Consider the following 22,144-nt stretch of genomic DNA (forward strand, 5'->3'; position numbering starts at 1 on the left):
AGCCATACCAGCTCTTTGCAGCCACCATCTCCCTCAGAATTCTTCCCCCACAAAATTTCTCCCGGTCCTAGTTAAGACTTCATGTTCTCTTTTCCCCCCTTTCACAAACTGGGACATTTTTTCCCCTCTTTACAATCTTCTGTTAACTTTCCCATTTTCTATGATCTTTCAAATATCACTGACAGTCACTCAGCAATCTTATCTACTAGTACTTTCAGGTCCCTAGGGTACAATTCAACTGGGTCAGGTGACTTGAATTCATCAAGGGCATCTAAGTCCTCCCTCTTACAATCTCCTTATCTCTCTGGTAAAGATAAAAATGCAACTTATCAAAAGAAAGTTGGGGAGGGGGGGGTGTGCTCCACTGAAAGGTTAAATGACTCCCACAACTCGTGCCAGAAACAGTGCTTGAACTCTTTCTGAATCTTGTGAACCACGATTGTCATACACCTTCTTCCACGCTCCACACACAAGCCAAACCATATTTAAAGTTGGCCTAGAATAGTCACAGGAAGGAAAAAAACAATTAGGTAATAATTATGCTTTCCCCTTACGCTTCCATTCTAAAGGCTAATTACATGTTAGATCCAGTCTTGGTTATCTTAAAATGAACGTTTTGGCTACTATAAAATGCTATCTTTCAACATTCTTGTGAGCTATTTCATTTACTAATTGCCCAGTAAGGGCAGTACCTTTTAAATAATTAACTTTAGGAATGGCATTTGTTCCTTGTCATTCTGATAGTACTCATTTGATATAATGTACTATAAAATTTATAACTTGGATGACTTTACGTTAAAAGGCACTGCAATTCACCTTTTCCAACTTCCTTCTTTAATATGAGACATCAAAACTGAGGCCTGGAGAGCCTGGGGTGACCGATCCTTCGGACAATTCTAATGTATCAAGCTACCTCTCAAAAGCCAAAAGGAGGTTCAACATGAAGGAACACCAGCAATATTTTAGGCACTTTTTATTTTTCAAAAAAAAATTGTCATAATATATAAACATTTCATTCTCTCAAAAAAAATTCTACAACTATACAGCTGTTTGCTCCATTCTTTGCATAGGAAATACCACAATACAAAAATAAGGGGGGAAAAGAAGCAGAACAGCAACCGATTGATGCTTTGTGTGTACGTTTCCGTGTATAAACATATTAAGCCTCTTACAAAAGTATTTACACCATGGCAACTATTTACACTGAGGAGCTCGTTTTCTAACAAACAAAACTATAATTTATCAAGTGTATGTAAAATTGTCTTCTAAAAAAAAATTACTATACTTCCACAAAATAAATAAAGACAAACATATTTTCAAACAAAATTAAATTTTCCTTTTTCACTTCGAGACCCTTTTTTGGCATTTTGCTTTTTTTATTCTGCCCTTTGGTTAACAGCATTACGTCACTATTCTATATTGCATAAATGGAGCAAGTTGCATCCTTAAATTTTCAACATGTCATTCAGCATTGAAGGCAGACACTGCGTCAGTATTAACAATGGAGTAACGAGACTGCACTGTAATTTAAGGAAAATTACTGTGTCTTTTATCTTACTGTACATCACTATAAAGTACATGCAACATCCACATACAATGAAGTTGGCGTCGAACCAGCAGTACTGCACAAGCTAACATCTCAGGACACAGAAACTGCATCATAGATCCTTCTGTAGTGATACTGCATTTAGCTTATCGTAAGAGGTTTAACATTTTATATTGTAACTTATCCTCACGAAGCCACTGGCATTCACAATTCATGTAAAATGTTTTGCCCCTTTTTAAGCAACCTTATTTCCATCAGTGCATAAATTTTGCTTTTAATCATTGTCTGAATGATTATCAGAGTGGGTTTTTTCCCCAAGATTTTGCTTTTGTACAACAAAGTAATATTGACAAGTGTTTGGAAAGGCAACTTAAAACAAATTCCACGTGAATGTACTATTGTTATCTTCAAATCAGTACTTGATTTTTCTATAAGAATGCTAACTTGTGATAATCCTAGAGCTGATCTGCACATTTACAAAAATTTGTATAGCAAATATATGCAACATATCCTTTAAAAAAAAATAAAACCCACCCATTTGTTCAATGGCTGCTTGTGAATTTCCACATACAAGGCTTCTTCAAAGAATTCCAGAACATTTAAAAATAATTCAATGCCAAGTAAAATCTTGACACATTGCAATTCATAATTCCATTCCATGCTTGCCAACTCATTTGTATACTAAAGAGGGTCACAATAAATGATGGTACTTAATAAAAACAAGGCGAATGTTTGCCATCCCCTTCCAACATAATCCCTCCCCTCCCTTCTTCCCTTTAAAATAAAACAAAAAACCCAAACCTATGTAATCAAGGTCTTGAGATGTGACTACTTGTTTTGAGATGAAACCTGCCAAATAAAGCCATATATATTACAGCAAGCAATATCAGGTTCTTAAAATGAATGAACACTTTGGTATTAATATAACATATTCCCTGTTATCTCTTAAATATACAAAATATACACTTCCAGTTTTCAATTTCTTTATGGTAAGTTCATAGTTAAAAATTTGCCAAATCTAACTGCATAACATCAATAATGAATTGCATAGACTCTGACAAGCCTCAATTAACAGTTCATCTCAATTCTGGTGTCTTTTCATGTGCAGAGCTAGGTGATCAGAGCGAGAGAAGCTCCGGTTACACACAGCACACTGAAAAGGTTTGGCTCCTGTGTGTTTCCTGTAGTGACGTGTTAATTCATCAGAGCGAGCAAATCTCCAGTCACATCCTTCCCATGTACACTTGTATGGCTTTTCACCTGCAACAATTAAGGAACAGTAGGTTAGATAGCACAGAAAAAAAAGAGGTATTACCTAAGACAGAACAAGGAAAATGGGAGCCACAGCAATCATTTATGACTCACCACTTCTGCTATTTTTTACCTCCAACTATTAAAATTGAGGAAAAGGCAAAGATTCAAAAGAGAGGGATGTATATTGTAATATTAAACTGGGACTCATACTTCCTTCCCATCCTGCAGGTGAGAAAGAGGTTAACTGACTTTAACCATGACTACAAAGCTAGCCAGTGTCAAGACCAATACTGATATACATCACCTACTCTCAGATAATCAGAACATATTACATTCATTCCATTTGTTAAAATGTCTTGCCAAAGACTCAATGGATCTATACAACAATTTTACAAACATTGCAAAAAGTCTAGTTCTTAAAAGCTTCAGAAGATGAAGAGTGAAAAGGGAGAGAAGGAAAAGGTGAGCTCTTGATCATTTAATTTATTATCTACTTACACAGTAGTCTTTTTATACCTATATACCTGAAAGTGGGCCTTGTCAAAAGACCACAGATTTAGAGGCATAAAGGACATCAGAAGTCAACTAGTCCAATCTAACTCTCTAAAGGCCCCTTTCCTACTTTTAAAATATTTTGAAGAGCTATTACTTTAAGTACAGACCTAAACAACCATCAGATGAGTCCTCCTACTCCCAAATGTGTTCACACATTTTCATTTTGATGCTCTGTTCCCAATGAAATTGAATTTAATTTAATCTTGTCAAAGATCAGTTTGCTGACTGTTGAGTAGGGTTTTTGTTTTTAATTTGCTACACATTTTCTGTAAGTTTGTAAATGAATGTAAATTTAGACTGAGAGTGAAAAAAATACTTAGCATAGAAAAGGTGATGTCAAAAAGTAGTCTATAAGATCCCTGCAAACAATCCACTGTCCAACAATTAAGAGTTTAAAATACTGGGGCTGGAGGGGCAGGGCTGGAAAATAAAGAAAACCTACATGTTTTAAATACCTGTATTTTATTCATTATTAAAAGTGAAGTTTAGCAAAAGGATATTACATGGACGCAAAATTTTCAAGACTTCACACCAACTGAGATACTATGCCTGGCTTAGTTAGGTAAAACAGAATATTTAGGTAAAATGTTCTATAGTGGCAGGCAAATAAATTACACTGGCTGGAGGGAATGAGGGGGAAGAAAGATATTTCGCTTATTTTCTAGAACACTTAAGCTTCTTCACCTAATGCCCTCCACCACGTTGCAGCACCTTGTTCACCAAGGTATCTCCATGATAGCCAAGGAGAGGGATTATTAGTGTCTTTTTAAAAAAAATGATTGCATCTCAAACCCTGAACTCCTCTCCTCCCCCCATTAATATATATTTTTAAAATTTTACATGTACTCTAATTTTGGAAAGGGAGTGAAAGAATGTACAATTCTAAAACTGCATAATGAAGGTTCTTCTTCGTTAAGACTCTCCCCACCTCCCATATTCACTTTGAAATGATTTCCAACTTAAATGTACTTTCAACTCAAGCTAAACTACTCAACACAAGTACATTTCCAAAGTTTCAATTATTTACTTCTTAAAGCAAAGAAAGAACACATGGAGCTGGGAATAACTGGCTACCACGTGTGCTGTGACTGCCATTTTACAGCTAAGGAAGCTAAGGAAAATGAGTTGTGATATTTGTCCATCACACAACTAACAATCTGAACTCGTCTTCCTGAACCAGGTCCATCTAGCCCTCAGATCCACCGCACCACCAGCTGTGTGCCCTGAAGAAATAGGAGATAAGGATGCCTTCATCACTTCTGACACTTTCATTCGGTACATATGTTTGTTGTTTTATTTTGTACATATTTAAAGAGGATGCACTTCATTTCTGACTTGGAGACAGAGCTTAGTGCTGCGGCTGAAAAAAAAAACACTTAGAAATAAATCAAAATAAGGTGCTCTTTTTTTACAGGAAAGAAAAGCATTTTTTATTCCTCATGAAAATATACAAATTCTGGAGCCAAGCACACTAGATATGTACTTTTCTGTTATTTATTGGAAAGAGGAATTTATCCCTGGTTTCTGTGGTGAGAAAAAAAATTGCCTAAAATTACCTTTTTTAAAAGAAATCATTCCAGCCTTTTGCTGAATTTAATGAGCAAGAAAGACTGGGTTGTCGGGATTTGCCTTCACAACAAGGGACAGTAGACCCTTTCGTCCCATATTTTTGTTGGCTATGAAGCATTACATTAATAAGGCTTTGCCGATAGTCTGGACATTTACTTTACTGATTGTGTGAAATACAGGAGCCATTAAGTTTCTGAAATCTTGGTTCCTTTCCAACATTTGTATGTCTATAGATTAATTCAAACAAGAATATCCTTGGTTTCCTAGACTTTCGTTATTAGAGTCTGATCATTGTATCAAGCAGATATTTTACTGTAAAAGCACAACCCAGCTCCTCCTCCACTTCAGGGAAGCTTCCATGGGATTTGTTAAAGTGTCAACACGGCTCAAGTAAAACACCATGGAGGAAGCTGGTACCAACTTCTGGCCAAATAGCACACTCTAGCCCCCTTTCTTCCAAAGCCAGAAATACTATACACAGTACTTCTGGGAAACTGAACTGCCTTCCTTTTAAGTTATATTTCAACAGGATTGAGGTTTCATAAGTTTAATTGGATTTTTGCACAAACCCCCTTCCAATGCCACCAAATTTAAAATATTTGGTTAGGCTCTTTCAACATAAAATGTACTTTTTAAAGTTTTTGCAGTTAACATAAAGCTTTCCAACAGCTAAGAAAAATTACAAGTTTTCACAACCTGGAAAACAAACTCCTACTTTCCTAAATTTATGCCTTACATAATTCTATTTTTCAAGAAGTATGAAAAATTAGCAATCCTAATCTTTGCAGAAAAATATTAACAACTATGCACTGAAAATAGCCTTCATAGAGTTAAGTTTTGAATACAGTAATAAAAGTAGGGGGGGAAAATGCTTCAAGAAAGCAAATAAGTAGACATTAAGAATAGGTGCCTGTAACTTTCCCTTAGTTTCATTTAAATATTCCATTAGCAAAACAGAACAGATACCTTGAATGATTTTAAAAACACATAAGTATTGTTCCAAACTATGCATCTCAGTTATAAAGCCACTTGTGAAATTTTGCTTAAGAGGAGTGGTTTAATGGAGGTAGTATTGGGGTTTTAAATATCTAAACACTCTGGAACCGCAAGTGGGAACTCTGGCAGCAAGAAAGCTCATTGTAAGATTGGAAGGACTCTTAACTTAAAAGGAAGATCCAACTGGGCAATTCTGAGAAGTGTTCCGTGTAAACAAAGCTATCTTATAGTTTTCTAAAAAGTAGTATAAGGCGAGAGAAAAACCACTGTCATACTACCTCTTCATTCTGCCATTTGTAAATCTTTTAGGAGACCTGATAAACTGCATTTAAAAACTGGCTGTTCAGCTCTCAATGTATTTACTGCCAGGTGCACAGAAAACCTCGTTAAGAAGTTAAGAGCAAATAAAGCAACTGGAAATTGTAGATTGAGAAGAACCTACAGAATAAATGGTCTGATTAGTCAGCTTTGTAGCTAATACTTTCATGAGAATGCTGTCAAAATTCTGAGAAGTGGCAGTATTTCTAGAAGAAATATTTTGGCATCATTTTAAAAGCAGTCATGACAGCCAATTCGTATAGATCTCTCTCTAAATTATAAATCAATCTAGTGCCTACAAAGGCAAAAACTGAACCCGGGTCCTTGAAGACTATGCAAGCAAGTAGAGCTCAAACTCTAACAGGTTCTATCAAACTGGATGCCTACCATCTCATCTGAAAGCCCATCACTAAGCTTACATTAAGGAAGTCTCATCAAAACAACAGTGGCCACAAACACTCATGAATGCCCTTTATTAAAACACAGAAGGAATACAGAGCCAATTAATGGGCAGATACCCATGCCAATGATAGTATACATGTAACATTTAAAAAAAAAAAAAAGCAAACCATGCCTACCATGTCTAATAGGTTCTGTGTTTGTGCTGAGATATGAGGAATACATAAGTAGTATGTATGTATGTATGTGATGTCAGAGCCTAACTTGGAGAATCCCCAAATCCTAATTTTGGTAGGGAACAGGTAATTCAAAGACTGACTTGCCAACCCACACACCTCTCTGTTATTCTAAAGAAAAATATAGTTCTTTTGATTATTTTTGCTATACACTTACTGAATGTTATCATGGATGTTATTACTCAAATATGGACTGAGATAAAACAAGATCTTAGATTTAGAATTGGAAAGCCCTCAGAGGCCAATTACTCCAAAGACCCTCATCTTACAGCATCATCAAATACCTACACCTAAGGGTTTTATTAACCAGAGATGGAAGCAGAGAGGAGAGATTTATTTTTATTTTCACTAAGCTCTCATTGAAATTTAAAGCTTGACTGAATTGTTAAAAACCTTATTTCTAAGAACACAGGTTTCAAAGCCTTCAACCACACTGCCAAGAATTTTCTTTCAGTTTTTGTCAGGACCATGTTCAGCCACAACCATAATTCAAAAAATTTTAAGGCTGAATTTTTACTTAAATACAATCTCAAAAGAAAAAAACTGGTTTGGTTTTCATGACCAAAAGTTATAAAGTCAACCACATTTCTAAACAAATGTTACTTAACATAAGAAAAAGCTGTGTGTCTGTGTGTGTATGGGAGGGTTGGGGGGTATACAGACCTTGGAGAGATCACTTACTCCAGCTGTCTTATCTACATGACTTAGGCACAGAGAGGTTGTGACTTGCAGGATAACACAGGTCCTCTGGCTGGTAAGGTATTGCACTATGCCCTCTCCTTGATCTAAAGATCTGCCTTACTGTACACAGCCTGTGTGGAGCAGTGTGAAGATACACTGGGTTCAGTAACAGAATCAATAAAACCCCTCTGGATCATTGGAAGTATTCTAAGGTTCAAGCCTAAATTTGAATTTCTCAGTCTCATAAATCCAGGGCACCCAAGAATATGGGAGCCTAAGGTTTAACTAAGTTCTGGGGACCTAATCCTATCAAGAGGATAGCTAGAAAAGCAGGAGGATCCCTTGAAACAGACCAAGGGTCTATCTTTCCAAAAAACAGTTAAATCACTATGTCCCCTTGTAGTTTTTCTGTTTCTGACAACAAGTTTCTAGTAAAGGAAGATGTTAGAATACTGCTGCCTCATTAATAAGACATATTATTAGAATTATTAACATGCTAGACATATGCTAGACATATCCATGTCTTCCAGACTCTAAGGCTATCCTTAGATTGTTAAATGCGAAATGTTACAAAATTACTCAATGCTTTTCCATTCCAAAAGCTTTTTGAAAAAGTTTTTTAAATGATAAAAATGATTTGAAATTTAATCAACATGCTATCTTTAGATCTTATCTATTCCTTTCTACAAGGACTGCATTTCAAGGTCATCTCTAAGAATTTTTTTACCTCAGGTAAAGACTTGGTGGGGGGTCCTGAATATGATTTCAATGGTGTAGGCAACTTCTACTGAGGTAAATATTTTTTTTTTTAATCCAACTGCAAATCAGTACTTTCTTCCACAATTTCTTCTTTGAAAGCACCCTAAGGCACTGAAGTTAAGCTTCTTTGGTAAACTTTAAGAGTAACCTATTCCCTGTTTCATGTCTTATAGATTTCAATTTCTGCAACAAAATAAAATTCATCCTACAGATATCTAAGTTTCCTAGACCTTTTACCCCAGGTTTCAAAAGTACACGATAAAACTGTGGTTGTTGCATGTGCAACTACCAAGAAAAAAAAGGGCATCAAGTATTCGTGATAAAAATACCATCATCAACAAAACTGAAATCCACATGCCTAGAGCAGTTCCTGGCACATACTAGGCACTTAAAACAGAAAATGGAAGCAAGCAGATTTCCTGAGCATTTCCATGTCATTCATACAGCAAATAGGATGCCAATACAAAATTCTAAATAGAGAATAATCATTAAAGAGAAATGTATCAGCATTTGAAATAAATGCAATTATCAAAATATTAAGGAACAAGCTTAGAAACCCTTTCTTGATGACCCTCAGTTAATTTCCCAGTTACTAAATTCACTTTGAAATAAGATCTTTTTAAATGATCTGAGAATGAAACCTTTCTTTAAAAGTAATGCATTCATTTATACACATGTACACGTATAAGTGTACACATATGTACACTTATGAAATATATACACACATACACATAACACAGAAGTTAACAATGTACTTAACCAGCTATATCTCAATCTCCTTATTTATGAAATGGGTACAACACATATAGACAAAGCAAAATCTTCAAACTGGTCAATAAATGCGATCCAGTTATTTAATAAACTTCAACTGAATAAATCCATCATACACAGTTACATAATGGGAGGAGGGGATGTCCTATGGCAGTATTGAGGGTTGTTTGCTTCTGTAATTCCCACCCTTGACTTATGCTTTTTGAGTTCTTAAATCTTTTTAATCTGAAGTAAGAGTAAATAGGCTTTGAGAAAACAGGTTAAGGTCTTCAGTACATGAACTCGGTGTCACCCCTTAATTGCGTTCAAGGCTTTGTTTTGCTAGTTTCTTAGTTCTGGACCATGTTCTAGGCAACTGAAGTTAATGAAAAAAAAATGATCTTCAGATGAGGGAGAGGATACAAACACAAATTTCACATCTCTACATACAAAATGGCATTGGAATAATTTCTTAAAGTTAGTTACATTTGATCAATGCAGTGTCTCCATGTGACTAGGAAATATGGTAAAGATAAAATACAGTTGACCAAAAATTTTGTCATTTAAAAGAGCTTTAGAAAAATTTTTCTGCAAAAATTTATTTAAAACATATGTAACAACACACCCAATGGAAAAGAACTCATTCAGCTTATTGCCCAGAGTACCGATGATACCTTTAATTTTCTTTTAAGCTAATACACACACACACACACACACACACACACACACACACACACACGCCTTTTCTGCCCTGAATACTTTCCTAACTTTAAATCCAATTTTAAAATCTTCCTAGAAAACAAAATCTTTAGGTAGATGAGTTCATGTACCTAAAAAGCACCTAAGCCTAATTAGGGTTCTCCTCTCTAGTTTATGGTAATTTATGATAGCACTTTGGGTGGACTTAAGAAAGATACAGAGGAAGATAAATGGGAAAAACCAAAGGGTATGTATGTGACATTAAAAAAGCATTTAGTAGGGACTTCAGATTAACTGAAAGTTGTTAAAAGAAGCAATAAAAAAAAAGTATTAGGAGAATGCCTTAACTACTGACATCGATCAGGGTTTCTCATTGTTAATGTGTTTTTTATTTTCTGTTTGTTTTGTGTCACAGACCTCCTTTGAGAAGTCAGGTGTAAGACCAGAAACCCTCCCCCCATTTTCAACAGGGGTGGGGAACTTGAGGTCCTCGGGTGCAGCCTTTTGGCCAAGTCCAAGATTCACAGAACAAATCCTTTAGTTAAGAGGATTTCTTCTGTGAAGTCTGAAAATTCAGCCAAAGGGCCACACTTGAGGACCTACCAAGGCCAAGTTGCCTTCAGGCCACAAGTTCTCCAAAACTTAGTGTTTTATACATTTAAAAACAAAGTACAATCAAAGAAAATTGGAGAAATGTTAAGTTATTGTTTTTAAAAACATTTTCAAGTTAAAGTGTCCTAACATGATGAATTTGCACCAGGGGGAAATGAAACAAAATTTACTAAATAAGAGTGAAAATAACTTTGAAAATTACCAATTTGTTATCCAAACCTTAGTAGAAAAAACAAAGTGTGCCTTGACTTGCTTAGGGCACCCGTATTTGACACGACTGATGGGGGTGGGGAGCATGCAAAGAGATAGCACAGGCAAATTTAAAAGGCATTGTCTAAGAACTCAGAATAAGGAGAAAACAACTTCAGTGCTCTTATGACCACTGAAGAACGGGTTTAGCCAGATGAACAAGTCTGCTAAAGCCCTCCCCCAAGGCATTGGAAAGACTATCAAACCAAACTTTATTAAGCTGGATTACATGGCCTCACTCACTTGTTAGATGTTCAAGGAAAAACTTCTTTGTGAATAAATGAAAAAAATTGATGGCTGTGTAAACCAAATCAGGAATGATCTTTTTATATTTCAAAAATTGTTTTGTTTTTAAAATTACAGTCCACAAAGAAAAAGTCAGTTAAGAGTTGTTTTCTATCAATATGCTAACAGTTCAAGTTTCTGAACCCCCAAAATCCCGATAAAAAGTTTAAGAGTGCTAAAAGTCAGACACGGTTCAAAGGCTATTTAGATACAACTGGCTCCAACTCAGCAGTATAAGATAATTACACAGTAATAACCGATTGAACTACAACCTTCCTTTTTGTTCACAAATCTAGAAGACTCTTTTCCCTATTTCACACCAAAGCCTTTCAAAGGCAAAAAAAAAAAGCTCAAAATCCAGTAAAACGACAAACTTAACAATTATTTTTTCAAATAAAACATAAAGCCTACATGGAAAATGCAAGTATGTAGGTTCCTTATTTTTCTAATCATGTCTATTATTCGTTCAACATTATCATATACCTAAACTTAATTTGGGTAATTTTTCTTGATTAGAAAAGCAGAATACCTTCATAGAATAACTATTTTAACTTGCCATGAGATTTTGCACATAGTAGGTGGTTAAAGTTAAACTGTGCTTCTAAGGCTTTAAAAGTTATTTACATATCAACATGTCAGATCTGTGTCTAGGACCAGCCAAAACAACCTGCTATTTTAAGTGAGAGTGAAGATGTCCTTTCATTCTCAAAATTCAATCAAAAGGCCAAGGAGTCCTGAATAAAAAAAGTACTTCACCTATTAGAAACAGAAGTGTGTTTAGTGTTCTGATGTGGAGTGTTGCCATCTCTAGAACATCAAGTCACGGTTCCTCCTCCAGGCACAAAATGTCTGAAAATCTACTCCTGTTAAGTATGTTCAAATGCTGACCTTTCTTCAAATGCTTTTACTTCTTTAATGCAGCAGTTAAAGACAACTACTTCATTTATCAAAACTCGAATTTCCATAGTAACACCTAGCCTGGGGGAGATTCAAGTCTTTACAATAATCCAACAAACCACTCAAAGTAACTGTTGAATACTGGTTTCCATAGCAATGAGAGAATAATACATTTTGCTAGGTCATTGCTTATATTAAACTTTCTTGAACTTCAGGTAATACCATATTATTCAGACTATCTAATCCCCGTTTTTTCTAAATGGGAGGGTGCTTTTAAATCCACAATAGATATACTTAATTATTTGACTATAAATACATTGGCTATAACATATACTGTCATTAGTACTTTACTATTAAATATGCTTTAACACTTGGCTTAAGATTGTAGTATTGCTAACAGAGCAATTAAGAATTAAACTATTGTCTTTGGAAATGGGTGTGTGCATGTACGTTATGTGTGTGTACGTGTATATATTATATATATGTAGTATACATGAATACTTTTATTTTTAAAGGTTCTAAATATAGAAGTTCTGGTTTTCTGACCTGGGTAAGTCTCAGATTCTCTTTAAATAAAATATTATATCATCTCCCCCACATATCTAAAGGAAAATAAAAATAAAAATTCTTGACTTGTAAACTCTAGCCAGTTCCTGACCACTTATTTTAATATTTTAACCCCACCTGCCTAGGGAAAATGCACATAAAGAGATATTATTAGCTGAACTGAACAAGGTTAAATCTAAAAATATTAGCATAGCAATTATATTTAAACTGCTAAAAGAAAAAAAAATGTTTAGTAATTATGGTGACAGATCACCAGAAAAATCATTTCCCAAAGGGGGAAAAAAAAAGTTTTTTAAATTTTAAATAGAGCTTTAAACCTGAAATAACATGTGCCATTGAGGTTTTTAAATCCATTAGTAAAAATCACTGTTTACATTTTTTTGAGAAATTGAGAGCCAAATGACAAAACCACCTCTTCTACTAAGACTCTTTCCCCATTCAGGAATCATACTGTCCTGGAGGTTTTTAACTTAACTGGAGGTTTGAGCCAAGCCCATGCTGAAAAGGTAGGCCATTAAAAAAAAAAATAAAGTTGACAGGAGAAAGAAGGGATCAAACAGGTTTTGGCTTTTAAAAGGATGAATACCACTTACGATATTTACACAACTCCCAGAATTAACTAGAAAATTACATACCAGTATGAGTCCTCAGGTGAGCTTTTAAATGGGAAGACTTTGTATAAACTTTTGTGCAGCCTAAAATAAGAGAGAAGAGGAAAAGAGCTTGTCATTTTGTAGATCCTTTTGATGATTCAATGTTTAAAATCAAGATGAAACCCCTCATGCGGAGCTTCACATTCAAAATCAAGTTTTTACCAAAGTATTCCATTAGTCAAAAAGTATTAAGAGCTTATTTTTATACATAAGAAAAATAGACCTAGGAGCCCAGTTACAACTGGAAAATTTCTGTGTTTACGTTCCAACAGATACTTCAGTGACTTACATCCTTAAATTTTTAAAAAATCTTAAATATCCTCTAGAGTTAACTTAGTTATTATTACACAAGATTACAGTAATTTTCCATATGTCTACATTTGTTTCTTCATTCAGCATTTGTCATGCCATATCATGTACCACAGTAAAAAATTACACCCTGTATTAAAGGCAGAAACCATCTTATGTCAGCAACTTATCCAAACCTACATTGTGGTAGTCCTTTCATATTTGGGATCACATATGTAGCTATAAAATAACACTACTAGAACCCCATTTTCAAACTAGTAAGTATAGACTTCTTCAAAGGTCAAGAAAAAAATAAGGATAAGGAGGTCTCACATCCTTTCTACCCACCCAAATCTCCCCTCCTCTGAGGTCTGATTTAAAGTATGTTCAAAGGAGAATCAAATAACTAGGTGAAATTTAAGCCTAGCTCCAAATACTTTATTATTTTAAAATACGCTGTGAACTTTCAACTTAGAATTTAAGAGAATACCATATTCAGTCATGGTATGTAGTGCAAACAATGTGTACCTCATAGGTGATGACAGAAAGAAAATTTCCCTGCTTGACTTCGTGCGTATATGAATGGATAATGTCCATACACATATACATGGAAGGTTAATTGTTCAAAGATTTGAGATTCAAAACAACTGAAATTTGAGAAGCTGTCTAAAATTTGAGAAAGTACCACTAAATTGTCAAAAGTTCTAACAGAAGTATTTCACTTTTCCATATACTGCCTCCTATAACTAAGGGTAGTTTTTTTTATTCTTTAAAAGAGGTGAAGTTTATAAACATCTTTTCTTGTTTCAAACTTGAGTTTTCATGCCAGTACCTATTATTAGCAGTACATGTCTTTGGATCCCAAATTTGATGAAAGAATAAAACTAGGGAGGCCTGATCTTGTTACTGACAAGTAGTATTTTTCTAAGAAGCTTTAATCTTAAAATTGACATTTAAAAACAACAAAAATGCTAACTATGATGACTGTGCTGTACTAGGTGAGATGACTTACCAGGATAATCACAGTAGTGGATTCGTCTCTTCTCTAGATCCGGGTTACTCCTTCTGTTGTATCTGACTGTCTGGATGTTCTGTGAACTAATTGGCAGGGTGGCTGGTAAACTTGGATTGTGAATCGCCAGCTTAGAAGCAATTGTAGCAGCATAAGAAGGAGGGGGGGTTAAATTCTGCAACATCTCTGCTTGTCTGTCTGGACTTCCAGGCTCTGAACTGGGTGGCGAAGGAGGGAAGTAAGTGGCCTGCTGTGGAAGAAACTGATTTGGCATCGTGTATGTGCAGGGGGCCATGCCCTGGAACTGCTTCATTGCAGTCTGTGGGACAGCTGAGGTGAGGGTATTGAGGCCGGCCATGGCTGCTGGCATGGAGACATTGAGGGTGTCCATTACTGCTGTTTGGTTTGTAGAACTGGGCATATCTAAATCCGGTGAACTCAAAAGTTGGTACAATTGGCCCTGCTGGGGAGTGACAGAAAGGTGAAGATCTGGTGTGGGAAGTTCTTGCTTGATGAAGATGTTGTTCACATCTGGAGCTGCAGTCTGGTGTGAGCTGAATATACTGGTGAATTCGGGAAGAGCCTGGGTGGGGGCTGGGGCAGGGGCAGTAGTTTCACTCTGATGGCTGAAAATGGTCACAGGTTCTGTCTTGATGTGGGTTACGCATGGTCTCTGAGTTTTGTACAAGCCAGTTCTCAGGTGGGTGATATCAGGGAGGAAGACGTTCATGTTGATACTGTAAGGTAACCCTTCACTGTCCGTGAAGAACTGGTCTACAACTGAGGCACTGTCTCTCCTGTACTTCTTGTGCTCTGGGATGATAGTAACTGGCGGAAGCTGAGGTGTCAGATACTTCTCCATTTCACATCTCGTCTGCAAAGAAATTCAAACACACACACACACACACATAAACCCACCTATTTTTAATCATTTATGTGATTAAATTAGAAGCTGGGGGTACACAACCCAAAACAGACCCCTGACTATTCCAGTAAAGCACATTAGTACAAATCTCTCGGTGAGCTATAAATATAGAAAGACATTTACTCCGGCCATTCTGTCTTTCATAATTAGTTCAGAGACTGAAAATTACACTACCACCCAATTGAAAAAAAATTGATCTCAGAGGAAAAAAACTGAAATAAAGGGAGACAAAGAAAAAAGGAAGCAAGAGTAAAAATATCATTCCTTTCTGATGCAATAAAGCATTACCCATAAAAAAGCACATGATTTGCTCTTTTAGTTTATGACAATTAAAGCACTTTATTGTGATAATGTTGTATTATTTCTTACAGTCTTCATAATATAATCACTTTTTAAAAAAAGAGAAGCTATGTTAACCTCAAGAAACTGTCTTTAAAGGCTAGTTTCCTTTTTAATTCTTAAAAATTAATACTAAAAAACAAAATCTATCCCTTGGATATTCTGGGGGACCTGTCTTTTAACAGTTTCGTAAAGAGTTAAAAACAAGTTTCCCCCCAAAGAGTAACCTTTGAACAAAATATTTTGATTAAACATTTATTTTTATCAACAGAACCTGTAACTGGTTAATACGATAATGAAATGTTCCTATTCATATCCCTATCTTAAACAGATCTTTAATTACCTAGGGGAAAACCATTCCCTTGGTATAGTGGTGCTAAGGAGCCTGTGGGTGGCTAGAGCCTGACACATTACCAGCACAGTCATCAGGAAAACATTTATCATGTAGTCTTCAGTGGACAAATGCTACATTCCCCCTCACTCTGTAAAAAGTCCAGCCCTAAAACTCACACTTACTGACACACACACCCCACTCCACACCTGACTGGACAGAGGAGGTCAGACTCACCACCCAGCAGTGCCATCACGGATCAGGTAAGTAAGTCACTTTCTAGGCTTGCCTGACACGAAAAGGAGTTTCATTTCTGAACTCCAACCACTTAGTGTGAACACGTACACTGCATTTCCCGGACCAGTCTCCCATTTAAAAATAAAAATTCACATGTCATGGGAGCCGCATCCCGGACAAAGGACATCCCCCCACCCTCCGAGGGGCGCGAGGCGGGGTGCCCAGCGCCCAATGCACCAAAGGACCATTAAACCAGACCCCCGCAGCCCCTCCGTGCCCCCGGGCTCGCGTGGCTCCTGCTTTCTGATTTTAGCTCTGCCAGCTGTTTGCACGTGGGTAGGTTTCCAACTTTTTTTTTCGGGACGGGCTAAAAAGTCCCGGGAAGTTTTTTCTGGGCTATCTGACTCTCTGCGTGGGCGAAAGAAACAGGCGGCTGCTCTAATTCTGCCACCAGGCAAGTGCCAGGCCGCCTGCCAAGCTTTCAGCCCCGATCCAAGAGGAAACCGGCGCGCACCCCCCCACGAACACGGCTCCAATTTACACACGCGCAGCCGTCTACACCAGGAGCAGCCCCACGAGTCCAGGGCAAGGCAAGGAAGCCCCGAGGGAGGACAGCCTTCCCCGCAGCCCAGGTGGCTCCCGAGCAGGTAGGGTCTTCGGGGCTCTTTGGGGGGGATCCAGCGTTCTAAGGGGGGCCCTTTCCGCTCCCTGTCGCCCGGATTCGCCCCGCGCCTCGGGGCCGGACGCCCCCCAACCCCTGCGGGCGCAGGGCGTAGCCCCCTCCCCCTCCCCGCCCAGCGCCGCGGTCCCCGGCCCGCCGGGGGGAGTGAGGGCGGGACACGCCCGGGAGCGGAGCGCGCTCCTTCCTACCTGGACCAGCTCCTCGGCCGGGAGCCTGGCGCCGCCGGGCTGGGGCTGGGGCTGCGGCGGCGGCTGCTGGGAGTGGTGGGCATGGTGGTGCGGGTGCTTCATCTCCTCCCCGGGGAAGAGCGCCGCTTCCCGGGCCGCGCTCCCGGCCCCCAGCACGGGCTTGAGCTGGGCGAACACGGGCTCGTCCTGGGGAGGCGGCGGCTGCTGCGGAACCGGCCCCAGCCGGGCGCTCATGGTCAGCACCCTCGTAGCCATGGCTGTGCGGGCTCGCGAGCTCTCCGGGCTCCGCTGGCTGGCCAGAGGCTGCGGTGCCTCCGCGGTGCCTCCGCGCCGACCCCGCGCCGAGGGCTAGCGAGTGCGGGGCGCGCCGAGGGCCGAGGGAGGCGGCCGGGATCCGGGCGCTCCCACCGGACCGGACCGACTGCGCCGGGCGGCGGCGGTTGGAAAAAAGACACCCCCCGACACACCAGCCCAAAGTCTGGCCCTCGCGGCACGCGTGAGCTCCGACGTCCCGTCTTCCGGGCTGCCCCTTTCTCCGCCGCCCCACCCCGCTACCGCACACCCCGGGATCCCAGCTCCACAACTCGGCCGTGCAAACGCCCGTACCTGCCCCGGCTGTCTACTGACACATGATGCCCGCCTCTATTTCACCCTACTCCAGGGAGGCGGGGCTTCGGCTCTGGACTGGCGGGGCCAGCGGCTTATCCGAAGGCTCCTGGGCCGGCCCTGCGTGGGCGGCTAGCCTATGAGAGGGAAGAGTGCTGTTAAATTAAAAAAAAGCCCCGCCCCCCCGCTCTGGGACCGCACCCCTCTCAGGCCACGAGCGGAGCATCGCGCAGGCCGGCGGCGTAGTTTGTACACAACTTCTCTGACAGATTGTGGAGCCCCGGGAAAGGAGGGAGGGAAAGAAGGGGGGGGCCGGCTGGAGGAGGAAAGAGCCTTTGGGTGGAGACGCCGGGGGCAGATTTCTGCGGACTGTTCTCTCCCGGGAGTAGAGGGGAAAAGAGTTTGGCACGTCCTAGGTGTTGTGCAAGGACCTGAAACTCCGGAGCCGACCTCCAGAAAGGCTGCTAGGCGGGGCGGGGGGCTCCGAGGTGGGAAGTGTACTGAAATTAGCGGGGGGTGCCATCCGTGCTTCTGATGGGAAACCCGTCCGGGGCGGGGGGGGGGAATAGAGGGGATTGATGAAGGAGCTGCTCCATTCCTCCTGTGCCTTCAGCAGGGGATGTGTCCGTTTAAGCCAGACCAAGGAGGAATAGTCTACATTAAGAGAATCTTAGCAAGGTGCTTGGTTTTTATTTTAAAGCCCTTGCAGCAAAACCTGCTCCCCCCGCCCTTTTTTCCCTTTAGAACTTTAAATGGCCCAAGAAAGTTTACTGCCTATTTCTATGGAAGAATGGGACTAATGCATAAATTTGGCATTCATTAACCTTCTGTTTTAATAAACACATCTTGAGATTATACATTTCTGTATGGTACATTTTAAAAAAAACCTTTTTCCAAATCAGCATATAAAAATATGTTTTTAGTTACCACAAAGGAAAAAGTTCAGTAGTAATAAGTAGAGTGCAAAATGTTTAAAAAGTAATTATTGGGTGCTTACCAGGTGCTTGTTTGGACATTTAGATAATAGCCTGGTATATTTCACTAGAAAGGATAAACAAGATGTGTTCACAAGTTATGGATACATAGTAGCACAAGTTATGGATACATAGTAGCACTGAACTGAAGGGACTTAAATCTCAAGGAGGGTAACAACCATGTTTTTGCTATGGAAAGAGAAATTTTACCAGTAACTAACCAAAGAAAATCTCTTTCCCATTTGATCCTTAATTTTTTCGTCCACTACTTGTATCAGTAACATTTTAAAAACCTCACACAATCTCTTAGTTACCCATTGTAGAGATACTTGTACAAAAATAGTAGTTATCATTTATGTTTTACGGTTATACAGTTATATAGTCCTCATTTCATAATAAAACAGGGGTAGGGGTGGATAATGTTTCCAACACAAACAAATAAGAGGTCTATAAGAAAAAAATGGAATATGCCCCTAAATAATTTTTTTCTCTTACTACTCATTTCATTACCATGCTTGTAATAATTACATGTATGAAAGGATTGATGATTATATTCATGTTTAGAAACTGTAATTTATGAGATTAGTATCAAAATAAGTGGAGAGCCCCACACTTTCATTTATTGAGGTAACCAGTTTTGCAGTAGCATACAACTTGTTTCTTTCTTCAGATAATTTGTAAATTAATTGTAGAATTGATTTTGGCATTTAAAATGATTCTCTACATAAACTGGAGAGATTTTTTGTCATTTGATACTTGATGACATTTTCCAAGTCCTTTGACTGGCAGAGCTTTGGTATTTCATTACTAAGCCTATTCAGAACTTTTTAAAAACTGTACTTTGCTGATTTCTCACTTTCTTACCTTTAATGCAACTTATACTGCAGTTTAATTTAAATAATTAAGTTCATTATTTACTTCTTTCAGCTTGAGCTACAGTGATCTACTATTTCAATCCAAATTATCATTATATTTGGCATGATTTACATCACTATAAAATACCGTTCACCAAACTTCTTTTGCTTCATGTATATGTACCCATTTTTAATCAAAAGAAAATTAATGATAAAGCTTTGTTTTTGCAAAAAAAAGCTTTTGATAGTCTTACAATAATTTCTCAAATTTCCACCTTTCTTAATGAACGTAAATATGATCACAGCTATGGATGTAGTGCTTCCAACACATTTATAGTATAAAAGCTGAATAAATTATTTTCTAGCTTAAATGCAGAGCCATTTATTCAAATTAAGTTTCTGGCATAAGGTTTCATTAAATAGTGCTACTACTTTAAGTAATGGTTTCTCTGAAATGCCCAGATCTGGCAGTCTCACAGAAAATAACTAGCTTAGCTGTACAATAGTACGGAAATTGGAAAGTAATCCTTTGCTGAAACATTCGCCATGCAGATCTGAACACATAAAGAGTATTTCTCACAAGCTTTTTTGTTGCTGTTGAGTCAAACATTATGCCAGTGAATTTTTTTCCCTGAAGTTAGCTAAAAAGGGTTAAAACTTGATAAATATTTTCAACTGCTCCAGGTTCTCCATTGGCATGGAGCCAGGCAGTGTGAATGGACAGATCCTCAATTGCTTTGAACTTTTCTAGTTCTTTGCATTCCTTCCTGCTTAGTAGTTCTGTACCATTAGGGTAGATAGGAGAAAACAAAAAACAAATGTCAGGTTTCAGAAGTCGGTGAGTGGCCTGGTAATAGTGTGTTGCTGAACTGCCATAAGAAAGATTGAAGAAAAAAAGGAGGTAAGGCACTGAGATAGGAGGTAAATAGTAGAAGTAATGAGCATGCTGAAGCCCTTAGTCACTGGGCAGCACAGATTTAGTCTTAGAATAAACTCTAAGTGTGACTATCTTTACGGGAATAAATGTTCCTGAATGTGTGGGGGCTGTACAGGCATTTATGGAGGGGGGGAAGGGAGTGGAAAAAACGTGGATAAATAGCTCCTGAATGATGAGATGAGAGAAATGTGAAGGCTGCCCTGCTCCAATGAGACCTTCATATCAGGACAAGGAAAAAGAAAATCTATATTCAGATGCCTGGTAAAAATATCAAGGGTTGCTGGAAAATTAAGAGGCTTAGGCTTTTCTTGGTGAACTTCTATGCCTGTTAGTACAATTTTCCACTGACTTTTGGGGGGGAAATGACTAAATTGTCCCTGAGTTTTGCAAAATTATAATCAAGTTACCTAGAGATTTGGAGATGCCCATTTTAAACTAGCCAGCAATCACTGGAGCTTGAAGGGGGCAGGGTGAAAAAAGAGGAGTAAAAACAGTAGGGAAAAGAGATGAAGATTATCTGACCGAAAGTTATTGTTTAATATTTATTGATTGCCCATGGTGTGTTAGGAACGGGGGCGATAATACATTCATAAGACAAATGCAGTGCCCTCTAAGGTGGTATTTTACATATACATAGAGAGGAGGACTGGATCTCTGATTTCATTAAGTAAAGGAAACTCCTTTTGCCAAAGCAGGCAAGTTCCTTCTGTGCAATTTATAGTCTTTGAGAGGTGTCTAGAGCACTGAGAGGTTAAGACATTTGGAGAGGGTTAAACAGCCAGTATGTCAGAAGCAGGACTGAAACCCAAATTTTCCTGGATCCTAAGCCAGCCTTCTCTCTAGTATTTCATGCTGACTCTCCATATAGAAATATTAGTAATAATAATTTTTATCTCCATATTACTTGAAGGTTTGCAAAGGACTTTACAAACCTTATCTCACCTGATCCTCACTGCTCTTTGAAACAGGTGCTATCAGCTTGTGAAAATTTGTTGTATTTCTTTTTTCTATTCACAAAGGGAATCAGTCATTAAAAGTGCAAAACCTAATACATCTACATTCCAGTTAAAAATGGCCTGAACTTAAAGGACAGTAAAAGTCTGTTTAGTGACCTCAAAAGAAAAGATTGATATAAGTGCAATGCAGGGAGATTTTATAGACCTGAGATGCTTAAAGATCGTTTGTTTCATCTCCTCCATCTTCTCCTTACCTTTTCCAAGAACTCACAACATCATTTATGAGGCTGTCATAACCTCATTTCCTTAAAAATAATAATAAGATCCTTGATATCCTAATTGTTCCCCTTCCCTGTCTGGTTAAAAAAAAAAGTAAAATTAATTTTATACTTGAGTTTGTATTTCTCTCTCCATTTTTCAGAAGGTACCACCTCATAGCAATGTCGCTGCATTTTGGAGACCAAACTCTAACTTTTCAAGTCAATGTTTAGGATTCTCACAGTGTAAAACAGTCATTTTTACCTTTTCTTCAAGTTGACCCTTCTCTTGAACACAGCAATCAATTTTTCCACCCTTCTATCACACGATGGGCTGGCAAAACACACACATAATGGAAGGCTTACGCCATTTTATAGGCCAAGTATAGTGTTCCTTAAACTGTATTTCAATTCTGACTCTGAACAGGCTGGGTAAAAAAAGACTAATCTAAAAAAAAACCTCAACTGCTACAGCTATACCCAACAGCAGAGTATGAGGCGCTCACTTTCAGAACATTTAGAGTTACCACATC

At 38.5% G+C, this 22,144-nt stretch overlaps 1 protein-coding gene across 2 annotated transcripts; it reads right to left on the reverse strand.

The window, feature by feature from the left end:
* Nucleotides 1-958: 958 nt before the first annotated feature.
* KLF5 (KLF transcription factor 5) lies at nt 959-22,144 on the reverse strand. Of its 2 annotated transcripts, none has more exons than XM_072622308.1 (4): nt 21,877-22,144; nt 14,326-15,199; nt 13,008-13,067; nt 959-2,806 (listed from the first exon to the last, which is right to left on the reverse strand). In XM_072622308.1, the coding sequence occupies exons 2-4, from the start codon at nt 15,185-15,187 to the stop codon at nt 2,628-2,630; spliced, it is 1,101 nt and encodes a 366-aa protein (XP_072478409.1). In that variant the 5' UTR covers nt 15,188-15,199; nt 21,877-22,144; the 3' UTR covers nt 959-2,627. The 2 variants fall into 2 exon arrangements, with proteins under 2 accessions (XP_072478409.1, XP_072478408.1); XM_072622307.1 differs by lacking the exon at nt 21,877-22,144 and adding an exon at nt 17,028-17,642.

Source organism: Notamacropus eugenii, chromosome 6, assembly GCF_028372415.1.
Source record: "Notamacropus eugenii isolate mMacEug1 chromosome 6, mMacEug1.pri_v2, whole genome shotgun sequence".
In the NCBI taxonomy this organism is placed as follows: domain Eukaryota; kingdom Metazoa; phylum Chordata; class Mammalia; order Diprotodontia; family Macropodidae; genus Notamacropus; species Notamacropus eugenii.

Excerpts from the sequence above, each read along its gene's own strand:
- KLF5 (XM_072622307.1), bottom strand. The coding sequence starts at position 17,282 with ATGGCTACGAGGGTGCTGACCATGAGCGCCCGGCTGGGGCCGGTTCCG. Across the intron at positions 13,068-14,325 it reads CCACTACTGTGATTATCCTG|GCTGCACAAAAGTTTATACA; the intron begins GTAAGTCATCTC and ends CTCTTATTTTAG. Across the intron at positions 2,807-13,007 it reads TCACCTGAGGACTCATACTG|GTGAAAAGCCATACAAGTGT; the intron begins GTATGTAATTTT and ends TAATTGTTGCAG.